This window comes from Apis cerana, linkage group LG9 (assembly GCF_029169275.1).
Source record: "Apis cerana isolate GH-2021 linkage group LG9, AcerK_1.0, whole genome shotgun sequence".
Lineage (NCBI taxonomy): Eukaryota > Metazoa > Arthropoda > Insecta > Hymenoptera > Apidae > Apis > Apis cerana.
Genome location: NC_083860.1, coordinates 6,465,808 through 6,487,553, shown reverse-complemented (window position 1 = coordinate 6,487,553; position 21,746 = coordinate 6,465,808). Strand labels below are relative to the sequence as shown.

General features: G+C 24.3%; 5 protein-coding genes and 1 long non-coding RNA gene across 9 annotated transcripts; 4 read left to right on the top strand and 2 right to left on the bottom strand.

The window, feature by feature from the left end:
* Positions 1 to 534: 534 nt before the first annotated feature.
* On the bottom strand, positions 535 to 5,777 carry LOC107992415 (CCHC-type zinc finger nucleic acid binding protein). 3 transcript variants are annotated; one of them, XM_017048262.3, is made up of 3 exons: positions 5,558 to 5,777; positions 3,969 to 4,222; positions 535 to 3,774 (listed from the first exon to the last, which is right to left on the bottom strand). In XM_017048262.3, the coding sequence occupies exons 2-3, from the start codon at positions 4,209 to 4,211 to the stop codon at positions 3,550 to 3,552; spliced, it is 468 nt and encodes a 155-aa protein (XP_016903751.1). In that variant the 5' UTR covers positions 4,212 to 4,222; positions 5,558 to 5,777; the 3' UTR covers positions 535 to 3,549. The 3 variants fall into 3 exon arrangements, with proteins under 3 accessions (XP_016903751.1, XP_016903758.1, XP_016903767.1); XM_017048269.3 differs by lacking the exon at positions 5,558 to 5,777 and adding an exon at positions 5,182 to 5,503; XM_017048278.3 differs by lacking the exon at positions 5,558 to 5,777 and adding an exon at positions 5,187 to 5,314.
* Positions 5,273 to 6,534, top strand: LOC133666667 (uncharacterized). The gene is made up of 2 exons (XR_009831115.1): positions 5,273 to 5,383; positions 5,443 to 6,534. It is a non-coding gene; the product is annotated as an uncharacterized LOC133666667 (long non-coding RNA).
* A 333-nt stretch (positions 6,535 to 6,867) lies between these two features.
* LOC107993214 (splicing factor 45) lies at positions 6,868 to 12,959 on the top strand. The gene is made up of 5 exons (XM_017049533.3): positions 6,868 to 7,473; positions 7,535 to 7,846; positions 7,986 to 8,414; positions 8,700 to 11,077; positions 12,353 to 12,959. The coding sequence occupies exons 1-4, from the start codon at positions 7,357 to 7,359 to the stop codon at positions 8,985 to 8,987; spliced, it is 1,146 nt and encodes a 381-aa protein (XP_016905022.1). The 5' UTR covers positions 6,868 to 7,356; the 3' UTR covers positions 8,988 to 11,077; positions 12,353 to 12,959.
* LOC107993202 (alpha-1,3/1,6-mannosyltransferase ALG2) lies at positions 9,229 to 10,971 on the bottom strand. The gene is made up of 2 exons (XM_017049512.3): positions 10,729 to 10,971; positions 9,229 to 10,662 (listed from the first exon to the last, which is right to left on the bottom strand). The coding sequence occupies exons 1-2, from the start codon at positions 10,969 to 10,971 to the stop codon at positions 9,682 to 9,684; spliced, it is 1,224 nt and encodes a 407-aa protein (XP_016905001.1). The 3' UTR covers positions 9,229 to 9,681.
* Positions 11,470 to 12,346, top strand: LOC114578229 (uncharacterized). Its single transcript, XM_028669636.2, has 2 exons — positions 11,470 to 11,893; positions 12,032 to 12,346. Exons 1-2 carry the CDS (start codon positions 11,671 to 11,673, stop codon positions 12,286 to 12,288), a joined length of 480 nt encoding a protein of 159 aa, XP_028525437.2. The 5' UTR covers positions 11,470 to 11,670; the 3' UTR covers positions 12,289 to 12,346.
* A 372-nt stretch (positions 12,960 to 13,331) lies between the features above and the next one.
* On the top strand, positions 13,332 to 21,234 carry LOC107993126 (uncharacterized protein PF3D7_1120600). 2 transcript variants are annotated; one of them, XM_017049370.3, is made up of 12 exons: positions 13,332 to 13,534; positions 14,087 to 14,676; positions 14,975 to 15,085; positions 15,165 to 15,415; positions 15,519 to 17,731; positions 17,921 to 18,050; positions 18,122 to 18,619; positions 18,688 to 18,831; positions 19,309 to 20,030; positions 20,111 to 20,512; positions 20,583 to 20,815; positions 20,892 to 21,234. In XM_017049370.3, the coding sequence occupies exons 1-12, from the start codon at positions 13,477 to 13,479 to the stop codon at positions 21,096 to 21,098; spliced, it is 5,559 nt and encodes a 1,852-aa protein (XP_016904859.1). In that variant the 5' UTR covers positions 13,332 to 13,476; the 3' UTR covers positions 21,099 to 21,234. The 2 variants fall into 2 exon arrangements, with proteins under 2 accessions (XP_016904859.1, XP_016904868.1); XM_017049379.3 differs by lacking the exons at positions 20,111 to 20,512; positions 20,583 to 20,815; positions 20,892 to 21,234 and having other exon boundaries at positions 19,309 to 19,867; positions 19,945 to 20,030.
* Positions 21,235 to 21,746: the final 512 nt, after the last annotated feature.

The following is a 21,746-nucleotide window of genomic DNA, read 5'->3' as shown; positions in this document are numbered from 1 at the left end:
TATAATATATAAGTTTAATTTCAAATATTCATTTTTCAAAAACATTTTATCTTCATAGATATGAAAATTTAAATACTATTATAGATAATTGAAAATTATTTTAAACAATATTATTAATGTTTATAATTAATATTATTTAAAAAGATAATTTAAAAAATGTATATAATCTAATAGTTACAATTGTTACAGTTATTCATCTTTTTTTGCAATTCAACTTTTTTTTTAAAAAGAATCATTACTATATATCATTTTTTGTATAACTATATGAAATAAGTTTTATTAAGCACTTAGATATAAAATTATTTAAAGTATGATATAAAATAAACAAAATCCAAAATATAACATTTTTATAAAAATATTAAAAAAAATATTGAAATAATTCTACAATAATATCTATAAAATAAACTGATAACTATTTTTTATTAGTATTATTATTATCAATTATAGATATTAATTAAAATTATGAAAACTTATCAAATATTTAAAAAAAAAATACTGTAATATACACAAAGGATTAACAAACTAAAAAAGAAATTATAGATTTACATTTTATTAATAAGTGATCTCCTCTTTCAACTGAAACATAAATAGTACATGAAGTATATTCGTATATTGTACTACACTTCCTTAGTCATAGGTGCAACAATATAATAGATGATTAGAATCATCTGATAAGCTTTATATGGGGAATAAAAAAGAAAAACAAGATCTCGTCTTTGCCTCTCCGTACACATTCTATTTCAAAAATTCAGTTTAAAAACATAACTTCAAATACTCCGCAATCCTTTATTACTTTGTAGCTTATTTTCTTTTTTTTTCTTCCTCTTCATCCTCTTCTTCATCTTCTTCCTTTAAGTATTAATAGATTAATATAAGTCGAGCCGTGATCGGCCGTACACGGATCGAATTAGTTCATACACTGTAACAGTCGTATTCTTTACAATATTCATACGTAAGTCTTGTAGCAGAGACAAAAGCGCAGGTGCCCTATTTGCACTCGTTTTTAATGCTCATCTGAACCTCCGGTGCCACCAATGAACCTCACACCTAAATCGTATATCTTCAAGGTATGTTTTTTCTTTCATCGATATCCTACATAGTAAGACATCGATAGTTTTTTTTCTCTTTTTTGTTTTTTTTTTTTCTTATACGATATATCATTTATCCGTGTCCATAAATGTTGAAGTCATACAACATATTGATTATAGAAACGAAGAACAAAATTACTTTCATACACGAATTTTACTCGACTTTTTTTACATCTCATGTATGCAATGAGAGCACCAAAGGTTACGATCCATTAGCGAAATACAATTTTTTGATCCTCCAAATCTCGTCAGACGCACTAGCGCACTGATTACTACTATCAAAATCATGTATGAGATCGGTTTAAGTCCCGAACAATTAAATGTATAAAATGTTACAGGACACCTTTACTACACGATACATAACGCTCAAGGCGCTTTTCATCAGTTCCACCGAGTCAGGCACGCCTGGCTTCTGAACATTAATACACATTGTCGCTGCTGGTAAAAACATCATCAGTTTTCCTGTATACACGTAATGCACATGACCATGCATGGTCATTTACCATATAATTTCAAAAAAAAAAGAACATTCTTGAAAAGTTGTATAAGTACATGAATAGACATGTGCATAACATGTTCACGTCAAATCTACCTAGGCTGAACATAGATCCGTGAACGATCTTAATTTAAATTGAATTGTTCGTTCAGTAGAACGAATTTTCAATCAAAATATCAGGGATTCAATCAATTTATATGCCCTAACATCACTGCTCGCATTTATAAACGGCATTACCGTTCAAATTTAATTGCAGTCTATTTCGCTTATCATTAGACATTTTCATTCATCGCATTCTTTTTTTATTTTTCTTTTTTTAGAAAAAATCTTGCATATCTTTGTACTTGTAATAACATAATAGCCTGCTAGTACCACATTCACAAAGAAATATTTCCAAATTCATAACATATTTTCTTTTTTTTTCATTGCCTCATGATCTATAACAAATGTGCTTGATAAGAGAAAAATTACTAGACAAATCGTATCTAAAAATTTCGTTCTACAACTTATAAAAAAGATTAATGTAGTACTTTATACATGAAAATATAATTTGTTCTTTTTTGTGATGTATAAATAAGAAAATCATTGGAATTAGTCACCAGCAACGACCAGAGTATATCTAGCTTTTTACAGTACAAAATACAGCTCCTGCATATATGTATGTATATATGTATACACATATGCGCATATATATATATACATATACCTAGTAACGAAATATTTCACCATATGTAAGGATATAGTAAGGCAAAGTGCATCCCTTGAAAATTCGTAACAATCATTGACAATATGAACAATGGTGATCCCTGATATAACAATTATGATCGTACATATAAAATATTCAAACTTGTAGACCTCTGTGTTTATATGTATATATACATATATACGTCATAGTGATCATTGACGATCATACTGGTAATTATATTCATAATCATTTTCATTTAAAGAACCTGATATACGAAACATGCATATTTTTCTCTAGTTTATGAGAATCTAATTAATAATATTCCAAGTATAACTGTATATAAACTTGCAAATACTGACAATCTTACAATTGTGCAGTTTTTGTTGATCTGAAATTAGATTTAGTTATAAAATAAAAAATCCTCATTACATCCTTACACATTAAAAATTGGCGTTACTAAACCTTACTTATATGTATTCAGGGCCGGCATGTTCATTTCCTTTCCCATTACTTCTGAACTTTTTTTTAACTCGAGTTGCTAGAGAGTTCGAGAGGGAGGACCGGATACAAGATGCGTGGATGCGAGAAAGGAATATAAATTAAATTCATTACAATCTTTTTTCGTATTATCATTATTATATCCCTTTCTTTTATCAAACAACTATCCATTCATAATTTAATGGACTGATAATTTTATTTGAATATGAATTATTAACAAATATCTCAAATCCCATTAGTCAAAGCTGACAAAATATGTTATAAATGTTACATTTGTAAAATTTTTTTATGAAATATATTAATAATCCATACATCTTGCATCACAAAACAATACATGTACGAGATAGTTTGAAGGTCAGGGGACAGAGGATTCATGTCTCTACTCTAATTCAATTGAATGTTTATAATATTATTACATCGTATAGTGTGTAATGCTGGATGTGTCCTATGTGTAAATGTACTTTGTGCGCGCGCACGCATGTATAGTGTAATGTAACAGCAATTAAAAAAAAAAAAACAAAGACATCATAAGAAAAAACCCTTGCGAAGAGAACAACGACATGTAGAAGGGAAGGGAAACTAGGAGTAAAATGGGTTTCCGAGAGTTGGATATGGGGGAGAGATGGAAATTCGAACGACTATGACAAAACGCATTTTTAGCAATTATACGCATCAACGAGACATACGTTCGCACATCCCTACCTAGCTACAATCCCCGGTAGTAGCGCGCGCGACGGTAAACGGCTTATCGTTAAGCGAGCGGCACGGATTCCGGTTATCTCCTACTTTCTGTCGTCCTGATCACATTCACGGCTTAAATGACCAGTCTTGCCACAAGTATAGCATGCCTTTCCTCCGACTTCAGTGCAATTTCGAGCAAAATGACCTGTTTTATTACAATTGTAGCAACTTTGCATTCCAAAACGTCCAGAATCATTACCACCTTCTGGACAGCTACGTGCCATATGACCAGTCTTGTTACAGTTATAACAGCTCATCTCAGGCCCCTGTTAAAAACACTCTAGGTCATGACATTATTTTATTATCAATATATTGCACAAAACTTTGCAATATATTAATATAAAATATAAAATATAAAAAAGATTATATTAAATAATCTATAATATATTGATAAAGCAAAATAAATGTATTAAATATATTAAAATTTAAAATTTAATATATATGTTAGAATTATAATAACCTGTTGACAGTCTTTTGCAATGTGCCCTACACCTTGGCAACGATAGCAAAGATCTTGATCTTCTTTACATTCTCGTGCAAAGTGTCCAAATTGGTTACACTTGTAGCACTTGTCGCGACCACGTGCAAAACCACCTTCTCGGTCACGGCCACGATCGCCTCTACCACCACCTCCACCACCTTGTGGACACTCCCGTGCATAGTGACCCATCCGGTTACATTTATAACACGCACTTGAACTCATTTTTTATAAATCTACAACAAAAATAATCAATATATTATACATACTTTATAGCATAAAAACATGCATACATTTTGATATTGAAAGTTTTTAAATTATATTAACAAATTCATTAATAAATTTTTAAATTCATAATCACAAATAATTTACAAAAAAAAGTTAGAATTTCTATATTTCTTATTACTCTGTTTTTTACATTTATAAATATATAAACATAATTAAATGCAAAATAAATTGGCATAATTTTAATACTTTTATATTATGAAAAAAATTAAAAATAGAAAAAAAATAGAAATAAAAAAAAAGATTTTATAAATTGTTGATTATAAAATCAATGCAGTTATCTTCGGGACTGTATATCTGTAATGACGATATTTTCACTTTTAATATTACAAGTTAAACAATATATAAATTATAATATATAAAATAGTGCATAAAATATTGTTATAAATAATAGATTAAAATATAATACTCTAAGAAATATTTGAATACTCTGAAATTTCATTAAAACTTCATAGTATTAAATAATCATTAATAAGTAATAAAATAGTATTTACAATTCACAAGTACATATTTAACAATAAATAATAATAATTTTCAAATATTATTTAAAACAAAAAATGAAATTTGGAAAACGAAATATTGTGATTGAAAATATTTGAAAGAAAGTTATGAAAAAAAAAAAAAAATTAAAAAAATAAAAAAATTCAAAAATATATTTTTTATTTTAAATCTGCAAACTATAATAAAACTGCAAAATATGCAATTGATAAAATATATCATAGAATGTAATAAACTATTTTAAATAACAATATATATAAAATGGCATCATGTATCCAATCCATTTCTACTAGGAGTATGTAGAATACACGTGTTTGAGAAAGGCGTCGTGCATGAAAGTTGTTTCTATTTCAAAAATATTAATAACACATCAACATTTTACTAGAAAAGTAATATTCAAATCATTATGTACAAAACCCTTAGAAATCGCCGTCTATCGTACAACGTGGCTCTCTTGCCCCCACTTTGCAGTGGTGGTACGCAAGTACGCCACGGCGCGAAGATGGCATCCAAGACTGACGCCGTACTGCGCTTTTTTTGCCTCGCTAAAGAAAAGATCATCGAGGGGCGAGGTATACATATACGATAAAACATAAAAACTATCGTATTGAATGGTAAAAAGAAATTTCCTCCGTGATACAGGCAGATGAAATAAAATCTTCATTTACTGCAGAATAAAAAATTAAACCAACGAAGTCGAGGACCACGTGTGGAATCGCACAGAAAGAACCGCGGACCCGCTATCGCGACATATAGGAACGACATTTAGAGACGACATAGCGACTTACCTCTGGTGCTTGATGGAAACGCACAATAAATCCTCCTTTCGTTGGCTTTGCCGACACGTCAGGGACAATAGGTCCGCGGGAAGTACTGTTTTCCTGGGAAAACTCGAACCGATACTCAGCCGAATGACTGCGGCGACCATTAACTACGGAAAAGAAGACCAACCAATCGCCGTTATGTTGCCCGCCAAACTCCGTTGCAATAATGAACGCCACCTCCCCTTCTGCGGCTATTGAATCGACTAACCGATTTAAATCGAAAACTATTAATTTTTTCTAATGAAATTTTATCCTTTTATATTTTATATAATATATTAATCGTTTATTAAAATATCATGATTTTATTAATACATTGATTAATGCTGAAATGGAAGAAAACAATATTATTTTGAGAATATTGGTGATCAACCTTAACAGCTATTGGTTCAATATCATCGAATCTATTTTGATAACTCATTTCAACCAATCATACTACACTTGGAATGCAATTGAAATTTAATTTGAAAAAAATTTGTATAAAATGCGAATTTCTATACGTATTAAAAAATAATGAAATAAAATCAATTATAAAAATAGAATTATAATTATGATATATTATCATTAATATGTTATATAAAAAGAAACACTTTATAATAAAAATAAATAATAATTTAAATTCAGCTTAATATTTCATGTGTATAATCATTATACTAATAAATATATTTGTCGCTTATTGGAAAGTGTAATTTATAAATCTCATATATATATTCTTATAGAATAAAAAAATAACAAATTTTAGGTGTTTAAAGATTAATAGTGTGAATATCTTATATAATAATTATTAAAAAATGATAAAAAAATTGTCACTGATAATTATTAATTATAAATAAAAAATATATTATGTTGATTTTTTTACATATATGTATAAATTTATTGTTAGAATAAAAATATTAATTATATAAAAATTGAATAAAAATAAATTATATTTTCTATTATACTAATTTTTTCAATTTATTTATATATAAATTATTTATGAATATTATATTTATATATACAAATAATTAATAATATTTGATATAATCGTTTTTCAGTTATTAAATTATAATTATTGTAATATTTAATTTAATATTGCTTTATAATAATGCTAATAATACCTATTATTTATTTTAAAAAAACTAATTTAGAAATATTTTTCTGCTAAATATATTCTATATTAATATATAATGTAATATATAAATTTTTTTTTCATATATTTTTTAAAATTTTTAAAGTTTTCTAATGTTTATTATATAACCTATAATTTTTATATTTTTGTTTCATTTTCATTCTTTATTAATTGTGACTTGAAGTTATTAAGACTTGAAATTAGATATTTTTAGTTCTATATATATATTTCTAATATAAACAATTGCATGAAAAATGTGCTATGAATATTAGCCTTTAACGATTTTCAATTGACATAAAACATATAAAATGATATTATTTCTTAAAAATTATTTTTTTTAAAAATCACATATTTTTTTAAAAAAAATTATGTGATTTCATATATGTTGAAAAATATTTGTATAGTATTGAAACAAATAAGCATATGCACTACGTGAAACGTTAAAATATTTGAATAATTTGAATTTCTAAATATTAATAATTAAACAAATTATATTTTTAATCTTAATTATAGACTTAAATAATATACATTTTAAATCTTCAAACTAAATTTTTAATATATAATTCTAGTAGTATTTTAGTAATACATAATAATTTGAGGTTAAGTGTAGCATGTTTTAATAAATAGGTATATTCATGAAATACAAAAATTAAACATAATGTCTCTTTACGATGATTTTGATAAACATCGAACGTCAGAAAAAGTAGCTGGATGGTCATCCAGTATTAAATTATTACAATCTCAATTACAGTTAAAAAAAGCCGCGACTACACAGGTATGTTCTTTGCAATATATATAATACTGAATTATAAATTATTATTATATTTTATATTTAGCCGAAACGTGAACAATATAGAAAGGCAACAGCAGTGTTAGCACCTGTAATAGACTTAAAATCAAAAGCTAATAGAAATGCAGATAGAGATGATGATGGTCCACATAATAATCCACTTTCATCTGGTACTGTTAGTAGTATTGGAGTAGGTGGTGAATTTGATTGGAATGTAATAAATGAATATGATCCTATGTGGCCTAATGAATATGATAAAGTTGTTAAAGAATTAAGAGATTTACGTGATAGAGAACATGATCAAGAAACTGAAATGCGTAAACGTAGACGGGATAGTTCACGTTTTGAAGATACACAAGTAATATTTATTATAATTCTTATATATATATATATATATATATATAGAAGAATATAAAAACATATATTTAAATTAAAAATATTTTATTCAAAAATGTATAATTTAACTTTTTAATAAATAATGAAAATATTTGCTTTAGACTTCTTCTGGAAATAGTACAATGATTCCTCCTGAAAGAGATGAGGAGAGAACTCCTACATCAAGAGGAATTGCAGGAGGAGCAGCTATAGCTCCACCACCTTCTTTACAAGAATCTTCTGATCTTCCACCTCCAGCACCAAGACCTCCAACTAGCATGGGATATGCTACATCATCAGTAGCAGCAAAAATAATGGCTAAATATGGTTTCAAAGAAGGACAAGGACTTGGTAAGAAAGAACAAGGAATGTCTGTTGCTTTACAAGTAGAAAAAACTAGTAAACGAGGTGGAAGAATTGTTGGAGAAAGAGAACAACTTATGCCACCACCACCACCTGTTGCTGTCTCTCCACCTCCACAACAGCAAATTATTCCTCCTCAACCTTCAGAAGAACCTAGTATTACAGAAATAATGAAATGTCCAAGTAAGGTAAGAAAAAGATTTGATATTTTAATATTTGAAATTTAAATTTATAGCACACAATATATTTTAAGAATAATAATTCATAATAAAGTTTATAATTATGTAATAAATATTAATTATGCAATAGATATCAATAATTAAATATAATAACAATTTATTATATATTAGATATTCATTATAATTATAATTAATAAAAATGAAAATAATATTTCATAAAATATAATGTATAAATTGAAAATTTTTCATTAAAAAAATATATTAAAATATATTCAAAAAATTATTATTAATCAGGTTGTATTATTGCGTAACATGGTTGGTCCTGGAGAAGTGGATGATGATCTTGAACCTGAAGTTAAAGATGAATGTAATACAAAATACGGCGATGTTGCGCGTGTTATTATCCATGAAGTAACAGAAGCTGCTCCAGAAGAAGCTGTTAGAATCTTTGTGGAATTTAAAAGAATAGAAAGTGCTATTAAAGCTGTAGTTGATTTAAATGGACGTTTTTTTGGTGGAAGACAAGTTAAAGCAGGTTTTTATTCCAGTGAAAAACTTGATAGTTTACAGTTAATGGATTAATTTCTTATTTAATAATTTCATTTAATAAATGCATCTTAACAAATACAACAATATGGAATCAATGTGTTGATTATTGTGTTAAAAACATTATATTGCAAGTTTATTAAAAATATATAATAATATGATGAATTCGGAAAACAAAAAATATAAAAATATTTGCATAATATTCAATACATTGAAAAACATTTCAATCTATAACCTTAGTTAAAATAGGGTGCAATAATAATTTAAACCTTTCATATATAATAAAAACATTGATATATTCTTCTTCTAATTTTAATATAAATTGTATACACAATATAAATAATAAATAAGTAAAATTTATAATCTTATAAAATACTAATATTTCAGTAATAAAAAAGAGTAATATAAATAATATAAAGAAACAATTTTTTTTTGTAATGAGATAAATATGAAATAAAAATGAAATAATAATTGTGCTAATAAATAATTATAATATATAAATAATTTAATAAATTATAATTTGCAATTTATTTATATAAATTATATATTAAAAATTTTATATTTAAAAAATTTGATAATTGCAATTGATGTAATGAATATATCTTGTTAACAAATTGGAGTTTATAAAATTCAATTCTTAATTTTTTATTAATATTTATCACAGTTTATATTATATAAAGTATATAATAAAATTGTAATTCAAATTTTTTTTGTAAAAATTTAATAATTATTACTTTATTTTTTTATTACTTATTAAATGTTCAATTGCTTCGTTTAATTGAGCATTAAATGCAGCAAAACTAAAAGTTTTTATAAATCTATCTTTACCTGCATTTCCAAATTTTTGAATATATTCTGGATTTTTAATTAAATAAGCTATTTTTGAAGCAAATGCATCACCAGATAAATCAACCAAAAATCCAGTAACTCCAGAAATTATAGATTCTTTTGGCCCACCAGAATTATGTGCAATTACTGGTTTACTCATATACATTGCTTCAAGTGGTACAATACCAAAATGTTCATTTGGAGGTGTGTATAATATAATTTTACAATGATATAAAATAGATATTTTATCAATATCTGAAGGAGATCGAAGAAATATTACTTTTTCTGTTACATGTAATTCATCAACAAGTCCTATTAATTCCAAGTAATATTCTACATTTTCTTCAACTCTTTTATCATATCCACCAGCCATAATTAAATATACTTTTTTATATTCTTCTTCTGTCAAATATTTTTGAAGTTCTGCCAATGCTTCTATTGCTAATTCTAAATTTTTTTTACGTTCATATCTGTTAATAGACAATAATATAATACTATCTGATGGCAATTTTTTATCAAATATTCTTTCTAAAGATATTATTCGAGTTTTATCAAAGAAATCAGTGTTAATAGAAGGATATAAAACTTCAGGTTCAATACATAATTTCTTAAAAGTATGTTTAAACACAGAAAGTGTATATATGCTATTTACAAATATTTTATGTGCCATTCCAGTTGTTAATTCTTCTAAATAATTAAGAGGTGCACGATATAATTGTTTACTAATTCCCTTTGATTGTGAAAGCAACTGATCTGGATAATGACAATAAAAAATTATATATGGAATTCGTAATCGAAGAATAGGAATGCATACAGAAACTAAATCACAGAATACAATATCTGGTCGATGTTCACAAAAAATAATATAGCTAGCTGCATATATCTAGAAAAAATATAATACAATATATGAATAATTTATAAACACATTAAAATTTAACAAATAACTCACCATACGAATATAAGCAAAAAGTGCGAAAAATCTACCAAAAACATGTCTAGGCAACCAATTTCCCACAACTGTAACAGGAATTGTTCCATCTTTTGTTTCAGAGAAACAATGTTCAGGATCATGATGAGTTGTCACGAAATTAACCTCATATCCTCCTTTCTTTAAAGCTAAAGCAGCATCTATTACTAATCTTTCTGCTCCTCCAATACCAAGATCTGGATGAAGAAATGTAATTCGTGTCATTTTTATTAATTTAACGACATCAATAACGACAATTATCAATGAATTAAAAACGTTACGAATTACGATATCACGATCTACGATATCACTGGTCAATAACGTAGTAAAAGTAAGTAGCAATAATAATATCTAGTAAAGCTTTTTTCATCAGATTTTTGTTATCCAATTAAAAATGAATATTATCTGATTATCGATCATTATAATGCTCATTTTCACGTCGTCTTATTATTTTATTTATTTTTTTTTATTATTCATTTTTGATATATTTTTTGCATTTCGTATGCATTTTCGTTTTTGTGACGTGGAAAATGAGCATTAAAGTAATCGATAATCAAACATTTATTTTCAATTGAAGAACGAAACAAAGAGAAACGACTCTTAGTTCGTTAAAATTTATTTTCAAAACAATCTAAACATGTTGCTATGTCATAGAATCATAGAAATTATCAAAAAAAATTAGTTAAATATTTTATAAAGTTATATATAAATAAATATGTAAGTATTGTATAAAATATAGATATTATATTATAAAGATATATAAAAATCATATTCAGCAAGTATATTTTAATTAAAGTAATTTATTACATATAACAAAATAAAGTAATGACAAAAGAAAATCAAAATTTTGGTAATCTTTTGTAAAATAAATAAGAGATAAACAACAATTCAATTTTAGTAATATTTAAATATTTACTGTTAATTATGTCAAATGTCACAAAGAATATGGAAAGTACAAAAAAACGCTTAAAAGAATTATTTTGTTTAATGGATAGTGATATTGATGGTTATTTAGATTACTATGAAATGAAAGCTGCATTAAAAGCTTTAGGTTTCCCAGTAAAAAAATCTTATATTTTAACCATAATACGAATGTACGACAAGCGTGGTTATAATAAAATTTGTTTTAATGATTTTTATTATGTCGGTATGTTTAACAAAAAATATTAAATTTAATGAAATAATGTTTTATTTATTAATTTTTAAAGAAATTAAGGTATTTAATATGTATAATAATATTTAAAATTCTTTGTAATATTTTATTTAAATTTTAATATTTATTCAGTAACAGAAATGTTAATTAAGCGGAATCCTATAGATGAAATTAAATATGTTTTTAAGTTATTTATAAACAAATCTTCAATCAATAAAATAACATTGGAAGATTTACAGAAATTTAATCAAAAACTTAAATGTAATCTAATTAATGAAGAAATGGAACTTATGATAAAAGAATTTGATTTAGATCAAGATGGTTCTAGTAAAAAGATCTTTTATTTTAGATTAATTATATTGATAAAATTTTTATTTAATATAATATAAAATTTATTTTATACATTTTATATTATAAATACTTTAAAAATTATACTTATATTTATAATTTCAGTTGATCAAAGTGAATTTATAGATATTATGATGGATTTTACAATTTAAACAACTTTTGTTTTCTTATTATAAACATATTTATAAATAATTATCACAATGAATTTTGGAATTAATTGGGAAGAAGAACATAGACAAACATTATTAGAAGGAAATGCAATATTGGAACGATCTTCACAATCTATTAGCAGATCTCAAGCAATTGCAATTGAAAGTGAACAAATAGGAACTGAGGTAATTTCTGAATTGAGTAGACAAGGAGAACAATTATTACGAACAGAAAGAAGATTATCACAAACAGATGAAGAATTAAATAAAACAAGAAGAATATTAAATATTATGAGACGTAGAGTTTTATTAAATAAATTTGTATTAATCTTAATTATATTATTAGAAATAGGCATACTTGGTATTATTATATATAAAAAATATATAAAAATATTGTAAATATATATATGTAAAAATAATATATATTTTATATTTTATATACAGTATAAATATTCTATAAATACTTATTTTTATTTAAATCCTATGTAATATGTAATGAATTATTAATATGGTAAAAAAAATATGTATATGAATAAATAAAAATATATATAAATTTCATTTAATTTTGTATTTTAATTTATATATTTCGATGAATTGTTTATAAAATAATAAAAATATAACATTAATGGGATAAATATTAAATATGATATAAAATATGATATTAATATTATAAATTGGTAAAAAAAACATTTTTTTCTGATGTATGATATTAAATAAGAACTACCAACTATATATAATAATTATATTATCAAATGTATATAAAATTATATTATATATCACTTATATTATATTATAATGTTTTATTAAAATATATTAATATACTAAAAATAATAGAAAAACATTTTATTTTTATTGAATAAATAATAAATTTTATATTTTCAAAAAATGTTGACATTTATTCTTAATGTTGTCAGCACATAAACACGTAGCATAGCATAATTATCTTGAACTATCATATAGTGCATAGTTAATGTTGAATCAAATACTTAACAGTTATCGACGGGGCAGTAGAGAAAATTAGAACGACTAAAGGCGAAAAGAATCTTTAGCGCATTTTGTGAATTAGTATATGATCAGGTCATGGCGTATGTTAATGTCGCTGAATGGAAAACTGAACAAGTGTGCGAATGGTTGAAAGGTGTGAAAAATCGAATTTTCTTTGGAATCAAAATATTTATTGATATATTTTCAGAAACAAATGAAATTTATTATTTGCAAATATAACGGAAAATTACGTGTGAAACGTTTATAGTATACGCCCGCATCCCTTTTGTCTCTTTCTTTTTAATCAATCATTTTAGTTCATATGTAAAATAGTTATTTAATCATATAATTTTGTATATTTTTACGAAAAAAATCTTTAATGACATTCAATTTTTTCTAAAAATATTTCATAACTAGTAATATTATTTAAATATTCTATAATTTCTAAATCTATATTAATATTTATGAATTTTTAATTATTATCGATTAAAATGAATAAAATAAAAGAACAAAATTATACAATTATATGGATAATTATAATAAATAATAATTATAATAATTATATTAAAGACAAAAATATAAATTATTTTTTTTCTATAATTTTATGATTTATTTAAATTCATTTGTTATTAATTAAGATATTACTGTTTTATACTTTCATATTTTTTTTTAATATAATCTTTTTAAAAAGTGATTCTTATTTTAGGTTTAGATAATTCTGTTCTTCCATATGTGCATAGCTTTACAAATCATGGTGTCAATGGAAAACAGTTATTAAGTTTGAGACCTGAAGATCTAGAACATCTTGGAGTATTGAAATTTGGTCATCAAGAAATTATTCTTGAAGCTGTAGAATATTTAAGAAATTTTCATTATGAACTTGATCGTGAAAATCTTCAACTATTGGCACTGCGATTGTCTTGTCAAGCACATAGTTTACAAAATGAATTATTTCGCCAAACAGATTCTAAACCTGTTACAACTCAAACATTATCAGATGTAGCATCAGTTATAATGGCTGTAAAACCATTAATAAGATGGCTTGATCGACCTCCCTTTAGTGGACAATTGGAATATAATGAAAAGAAAGTTGAATTAATGAAACTAGCTTTGGAAATGGCCACATGTGCGCAAAGAGATAGATTTGCAGAAAAACCAATAGAAGAAATTAGAACAACTTGTGGACAATTAGCAAAATTAGCAGATTATATAATACAAGATATTTCTGATCCTATGATATTACAACCTGCTAGTTTAGATTTAGCAACATTAAAAAAAAGACCAGGAGATGATTTAGTAAGTTTAATATGAAATTAATAATTTTCTTCTATTTTATCTTTACATATATTTATAATTAATGATACAATGAATAATATATATAAAATATTTAACATAAATCATAAAATAACATACTTTATAACCATTATGAAAAAATTATCTGCTACATCCTTTATTGATAAAACTATAATTATTCATTCAACATAGTTTAACTTCCTATTTAGATAAATGTTTTATATCAATAAAGATATTGTAAAAATAATAATTTTTATAATATGTATAAAAAATCAAAATTGAAAATTATTTTATTTTATAGGGATTTTATATTTTGCCATCTTTTCATGGAGCTCATCAAATTGCTGAAATTAAATTTGGATCAGCTGCACATCAGTGTGGTAAAATGGAAGAAGGAGATGAAATTGTTCAAGTGATTTTTCTTTTTCTCAATTAAATTTTTATTTTTTTTAAGCAATTTAAATATACAATTTAATTCAAATATATTTTAGGTAAATTATCAGACTGTAGTTGGTTGGGAACGAAAAAATCTTTTAGAATTATTTCGTGAAAGTCCTGCAGAAGTATTATTAACTTTGAAACGTAGACCAAGACACACAAAAGTATATGGTCAAATTTACATAAAACCATATCGACTTCCAAGCAATAAAAAAACATCTTATACTACACGATGGCAACATAATCTTCCTTCTCCAAGACCAGAATTATTAACTATACCAGATTTTACAATGCCATTACCAAGGTATTTATATTTATATTCATATATATATTTATATTTTTATAAAAATATGAAATTGAAATTAATAATAAAATTTAATATAATATAAATTTTTTAATTTTTTTAGGCCGAAGAATTCCAGACCAGAACCTACAAGTATATTAGATACTGTTAATATTTTAGATACAATGATCATAGATAGTAGTGATTCAGATAGTGAAACAGAACCACCTTTATCTATTCGATTATATTCTACAAAACCAAGAAATTCAGTTCAAAGACGAGCTACTATAACTGGTGCTAGTCCTACTACTAAACATGGAATTGATATAGAACAATTTTGGAAAGAATTGAAGCAAGAACATAATACAAGTTCTCAATTACGGGACAAAGCAGCATCTTGTGCTCATGGTTTAGATAATGTACCATCAACTATACGATCACAAACATGTATAAATATAGAACAAAGCAAAAGAAAAAAGAAAAATGAAGGACAAAATGATGATAAAAAAATACAATTTCAAGATAAATCTATGAAACATGATGTTTCTCAAAAAGATAATACCATCAATTTAATTCATGAAAAAAAAGATACATGTAAAATTATTCAAGAAGAATTATGTAGTAATATAAATATATCCAGACAAATTTCTCAAATGCCTGTTAATGTTACCAATAACAATAACTTGAGTGATACAGATGTGCCTTTAGATGAATGCAACAATTTTATTAGAGATAAACATAGTAATAATAAAAATACAGTAAGCAGTAAAGAACTTAATATAAATAGTGGTAAAGAGAGAGGAAAATTAGATAAAAGTTATAGTACACCAGCATATGATTCAATGGATATTGACAATATAGAAGATAGAAAGCAAAAATTATTTTATGCATTAGAGTTATCTACAAATAATGTAAGCAATGAATTAAATAAGACTGATGTACAATTGTCTTCTACAAATTTTGAAGATCAACAAAAATTGGAAAATATTGATGATCAAAAACAAAGTATTCAAATAAATTTTGATAATAATATTCAAAAAAATAGTAATATTGATAAATATATTATGCAAGATAATGAAGAAAAAGAATGTTCTGAAAAATCATCTGAATATTCAATTCCTATATATAAAATAATTACAAATCATGAAATCAGTATAGAAAACCAAAGCAATAATGAACATATTAATACTGAAGTAAATAAATACGATAAAAAAAATATTACAAAAAATTTGACTGTTGAAGCAGGAAATATGTCGGTAATATATAACACTGAAATTTTTGCAAATAATTCAAGTTTAAGTCATAAAAGCGAAGATAAAATAGAATCAATAAATAGTTTTATAGAAAATAATAATCAAAATAGTAATTCAAATCTAAATAAATTTGGAAATATTCATCAAATGTTTAATGGATCAAACCATTGTGCTTCAATAGAACATATGAAATTAATGGAAAGAAAATCTAATACATTACTAAAAGAAAATATTCAAGTTCGTGGACAAATATGTACAAATAATGACCTGAATACCACAGAAGATAATACAAAAATTTATAATAATATTACTCAAAACATTCCTCATATTCATTTTTGTCAAAAAATACAAAATGATAATATAAAAGCTGAAAATTTAATTATTCAAGAAAATGCAATACAATCTTGTATTGAAGTAAAAAGTGAATGTAATAAGAAATTAGAAGCTAGATCTCATTTAATACCTCCAGATCCACCACCACGTAAATATTATTCAAAATTAGCAGGGGATACATCTATAACTAACACTTCAAAAATATGTGAAAATTATGAAAAATATATATCAGAAAATTTTAATGCTAAAAAGGATTTAAAAAGTGCAGAATATTTTATGGAAAATCATATCAAAAATAATTTATTAGATCAAGATAGACAAAATTATTTTGATGCTTGTAATAATTTTACAGAAAAATTAGAATTTATTGATGATATTTCAGATAATGAACTTAAAACTAATTTAGATTTTACATATTTAGAATACAATGATAAGCAAGTAAAAGAAACTAAGTTTATCTGTGATAAGTATGAACCTACTATTGAGAAATCTATGTACACTAATTCAACAATGGAATATTATAATAATACTGAGTGTTACTCCCAAAATATGGATTCACCAGATGGTTCATGTTCTTCAAAGCAATTTTTAGATCATAAATCTAAAGTATTTGAGAAAGAAAAAAGTTTTGAAAAAGGTGTAGTTAATAAAGCTATGATGGTGGCCAGAAGTATTGGATTACATGGAAGTTTAAGTAAATCTTCAAGTAATAGTCCAAGAAGTAATAGAAAACGAAGCATATTATTTGCAAGTAATTAATTCATAATACATATTTAATAAATATATATTAATGTATATATAATTTATATATTGTATATATTGTATATATAATTATATAATATTATATAATGTATAAGCGAAGATTATATATATTAATGTATATATAATGTATATATTAATTTTTAAATATTTATTAATTTTTATATTATTTTTTAATTAGGGAAAAGAAATATTTCTGTTAAAGATATAGGCACAGGTGATTTAGAAGGATGGTTAACATATCGTACAAGAGGTGCAGGTGGTGCTTGGGCAAAAGCTTGGTTTGTTTTAAAATGTTCTTCATTATATAGGTTTGTTAAATAAATTTTTGAATTTATATATTTTTTTTATAAATATTTATTTCATTTTATTTTTAATATAGGTTTAAGGCACGAAATAGTATAAAAGCAGATTGTCTCATAGCTTTAACCGGATTTACTGTATCACGAGCTGCTGAAGTAAAATCTAGAAAATATGCATTTAAAGTTTATCATACAGGAACAGTATTTTATTTTGCTGCAGATACTGAAGATTTTCTCACCTTATGGGTAGATGCAATTAATAAAGCAACTTTAGGTGCAGATGATCATAGTAGAAATAGTGCTCTTTTCAGCGAAACAGATGAAAGTGACTGTGAACAAAAAAGTAAAGTTAAAAATGTTCATACTACGGAATATAAACCGAATTTCGAAAAACCATTTGGATCGTTAAAAAAAATTGTTCGTAAAGATTATTCTGTGTATAAGGATCATGAAATTAATGGTGCTAGTTTAGATAGAAAATACTTGAAATTTCTTGGTACAAGAAATCACAATGTACCTGTTCCAACTGCGCAATTTAGAAGTTATAGAAGAGTTCTTCCTACATCTATGCCTAATAAGTAAGATCATTTAATATGAAATATTTTATTTAAAATAGAGATAAAATATGAATTTTTTTTTTTTATAGAAAACAAGATTCTGTTCCAAATTCGCCAGATTTACAAATGACAATAGCAGGAAGTACATTTTATGGATTATATGCATCTCATAGTACAAGTGATATATCAAATAATATTCAAGATATGAATGATTATAGACGTACCACAGACAGGTAACAGTTTGTTGCATGCTCTAAAACTAATACAATTTTATATGTTTAAGTATGTGATATATAAGTTTTAAAAATTCTATTAAATTTAAATTATTATATTCATTTATTTTTATGAACATATAGAAATGAATTTTTTATTAAAAGATAATAACAATTGAAAATATTGTGATATTTTATTCTATAATAAAATAATTAAATAAACAAAGATGTTGATTGAATTTATTTTATATGTATATATTTTGTGCATGTTTTCCTTATTTTAAGTATTTTCCTATACACTATCCTTAATTAATTTAGAGCATGTTTTTTAAACATTTATATATATATATATATATATATATATATATATATATGAAATATATATGAAATATATATATATGAAAATGTTTATATATATATATAATTTTTTATTATATTGAATTTGATAAAGTAAATTATGTTTAATAATTAAAAATAAAATAAATATTTAATATTCAGGTGTCTCAATAATAAAAATAGAAGACCAGAAGATGTGCAAGGTATCATTACATTAGAAGAATTTATGTTGCTACCACAAGAAGATCAAAGACAAGTTGCTAGAACAAGAGTTACATCACCACGAATGACACCTTTAACTAATGATCATGTTCATATTCAATATAGAAATTTTCATGACAATGAGACAATTAATGAACAAAGTAAAATTGTTGCTGATGGAAATTTCAATAATGATGTTCAAAATAAAAATAACGATGAAGTAATGATGAATACTGTTTTGTATGATTATTCACGAAATGTGGACAATATTCACACAATGCGACAATTTAGCGGAGATTTAGATTCAAAAAAAAGCGAATATAAAGAAGAATTATCAAAATCAGTTCATAAAAAATCAAATGAACTTTGTTATATTGACAAAAAAAAATTGTCAGATGGATTAAATTTTCAGCAAATGAAATCATGTAATTCAATTCATTGTAAAACTATTACAGATGAACAACAAATAACATCTTTGAGTTATAATAAACCAGATACTATCGATAAATCTAAAAGACAAGTGAGCTTGACTTGCGAATATAATACTAATATTTATATAAATCAAGCACAATCTTCAAGTAATCATGATATTTCTAGATCGTATGATTATTATTTGCCAAAAAATATCAACAATTTATCAGAAGATGTAAAATCGACATCAAGATCACTTACCCAGAATAATGGTAAATTTTATTGCTTATATAATAATTACTTTATATATATTATAAGATTGATATTATTATTATTATTTTTTTTTTTTTAGATTCATCTGAATCTAATAATGATTTTACGTTTCATGCTTTTTATCAAACTTTACAACGCGGAAAAAAAAATGTGTCCGTTAGTCGCAAAGGAAGTTTCAATCTAACAATTCGACGTGATCATATTTCTTCAGATAAACATTGGTTAGACTCTATACGACGAGTTGATAAAAAGAACATTAATTATGACAAAATCCGTTTAAAAAATGTAGCTCAGTATCAACCTCCTCCTATACCAACTTCTCCGTTCGAACAAGAAGGAATGACTGCTGCATTTGAAATGCACCTAGATAAAAATGAACAAGTTCAAAAAACAAATCGTTTGAAAAATTTATTTAGTAATAAATATCAACAAAAATCATCTACACTTGATTTACCTAAGGAAACACAAAAAACCTTATTAGGTAAATAAAATAAATAATATATTATAAATTTCAATTATAAAAATTATAATATAATATATATTATTTATAGGATCACCAAAATTACATAGAGCTTTATTTAGAGAAAAATGTTATAATCAATCAAGTCGATCAACAAATCATTCAAATAATCAGAATCCTAATGATAGTGGACTCAACCAGTTAATTAATCCTTTCAATGGAAATAATTCTCATACTCTCAGTCAAAGTTTTAATTCAGTTACTTCAGTTAATGATTGGAATTCAGACACATCTTCATTATGTACTGCAAATTTAATATCAAAAGTATGTAATTCAAGTAAATATAGTAAATATTATATTAAATATAATGATATAATAAAATATAAATATTTATTTTTAGGATAATGCAACTCAATCTTTTCAAAAAGAATATATAGGTAGAAACTCAATAATACCACCGACGTTACCTTATATACCACCACCTACGTCACCACCGCCTGATTATCCTGGTCTTGAATATCCGCCAGTGTTTGAACCTGGTACCTATTCTCTTTTAGATGCATCATTATTACGTAATCGTAATAAAAGCAATCGAAACATTCATTAACCAATGATACAATTTAGCTCATTACTCTATATATTAATAACCAAAGATAATATTTCCTTTATCATTTATATCTAACCAGATATTTTATAAATATTTTATATAAAACATTTAAAATATATTAATATTTTTTCAAGTATTATATAAAATTTAACCGTCCATTTTATAAGCATCCGAAAATTATCAAATCATGTTTTTATATAATTAAAATTGTAAATCATTCACTCGTTAATGCAAACAAAATAATAATCATAAAAATGATTAAAATTTGTTTAATAAATAATATAAACACAATTTGAATTAAATTAAAAGAAATCTAATTTTATCATTATTTATAATTGTTGATAAATTAATAAGTTAAAATTAATTATATTCTTCAAAACTATATTTATATGTATATATTTATATAAATTATAAAATTCTACAATAATTAAAAAATAAATAAGTTCAAATATAAAATATTATTATATAACTTTCTATATAAAAGATTATAATAAAACAATAATAATACATTAATTGATAAAAAATTCAATAGAAACTTAAATAAGAAATATTGTTTATAAATATTTACAATAACAAATTTTTTTAATTTTATATAAAAACAAATGTTATATATTATTTTATGTATATAGTGAAAGTACTTTTAAATTT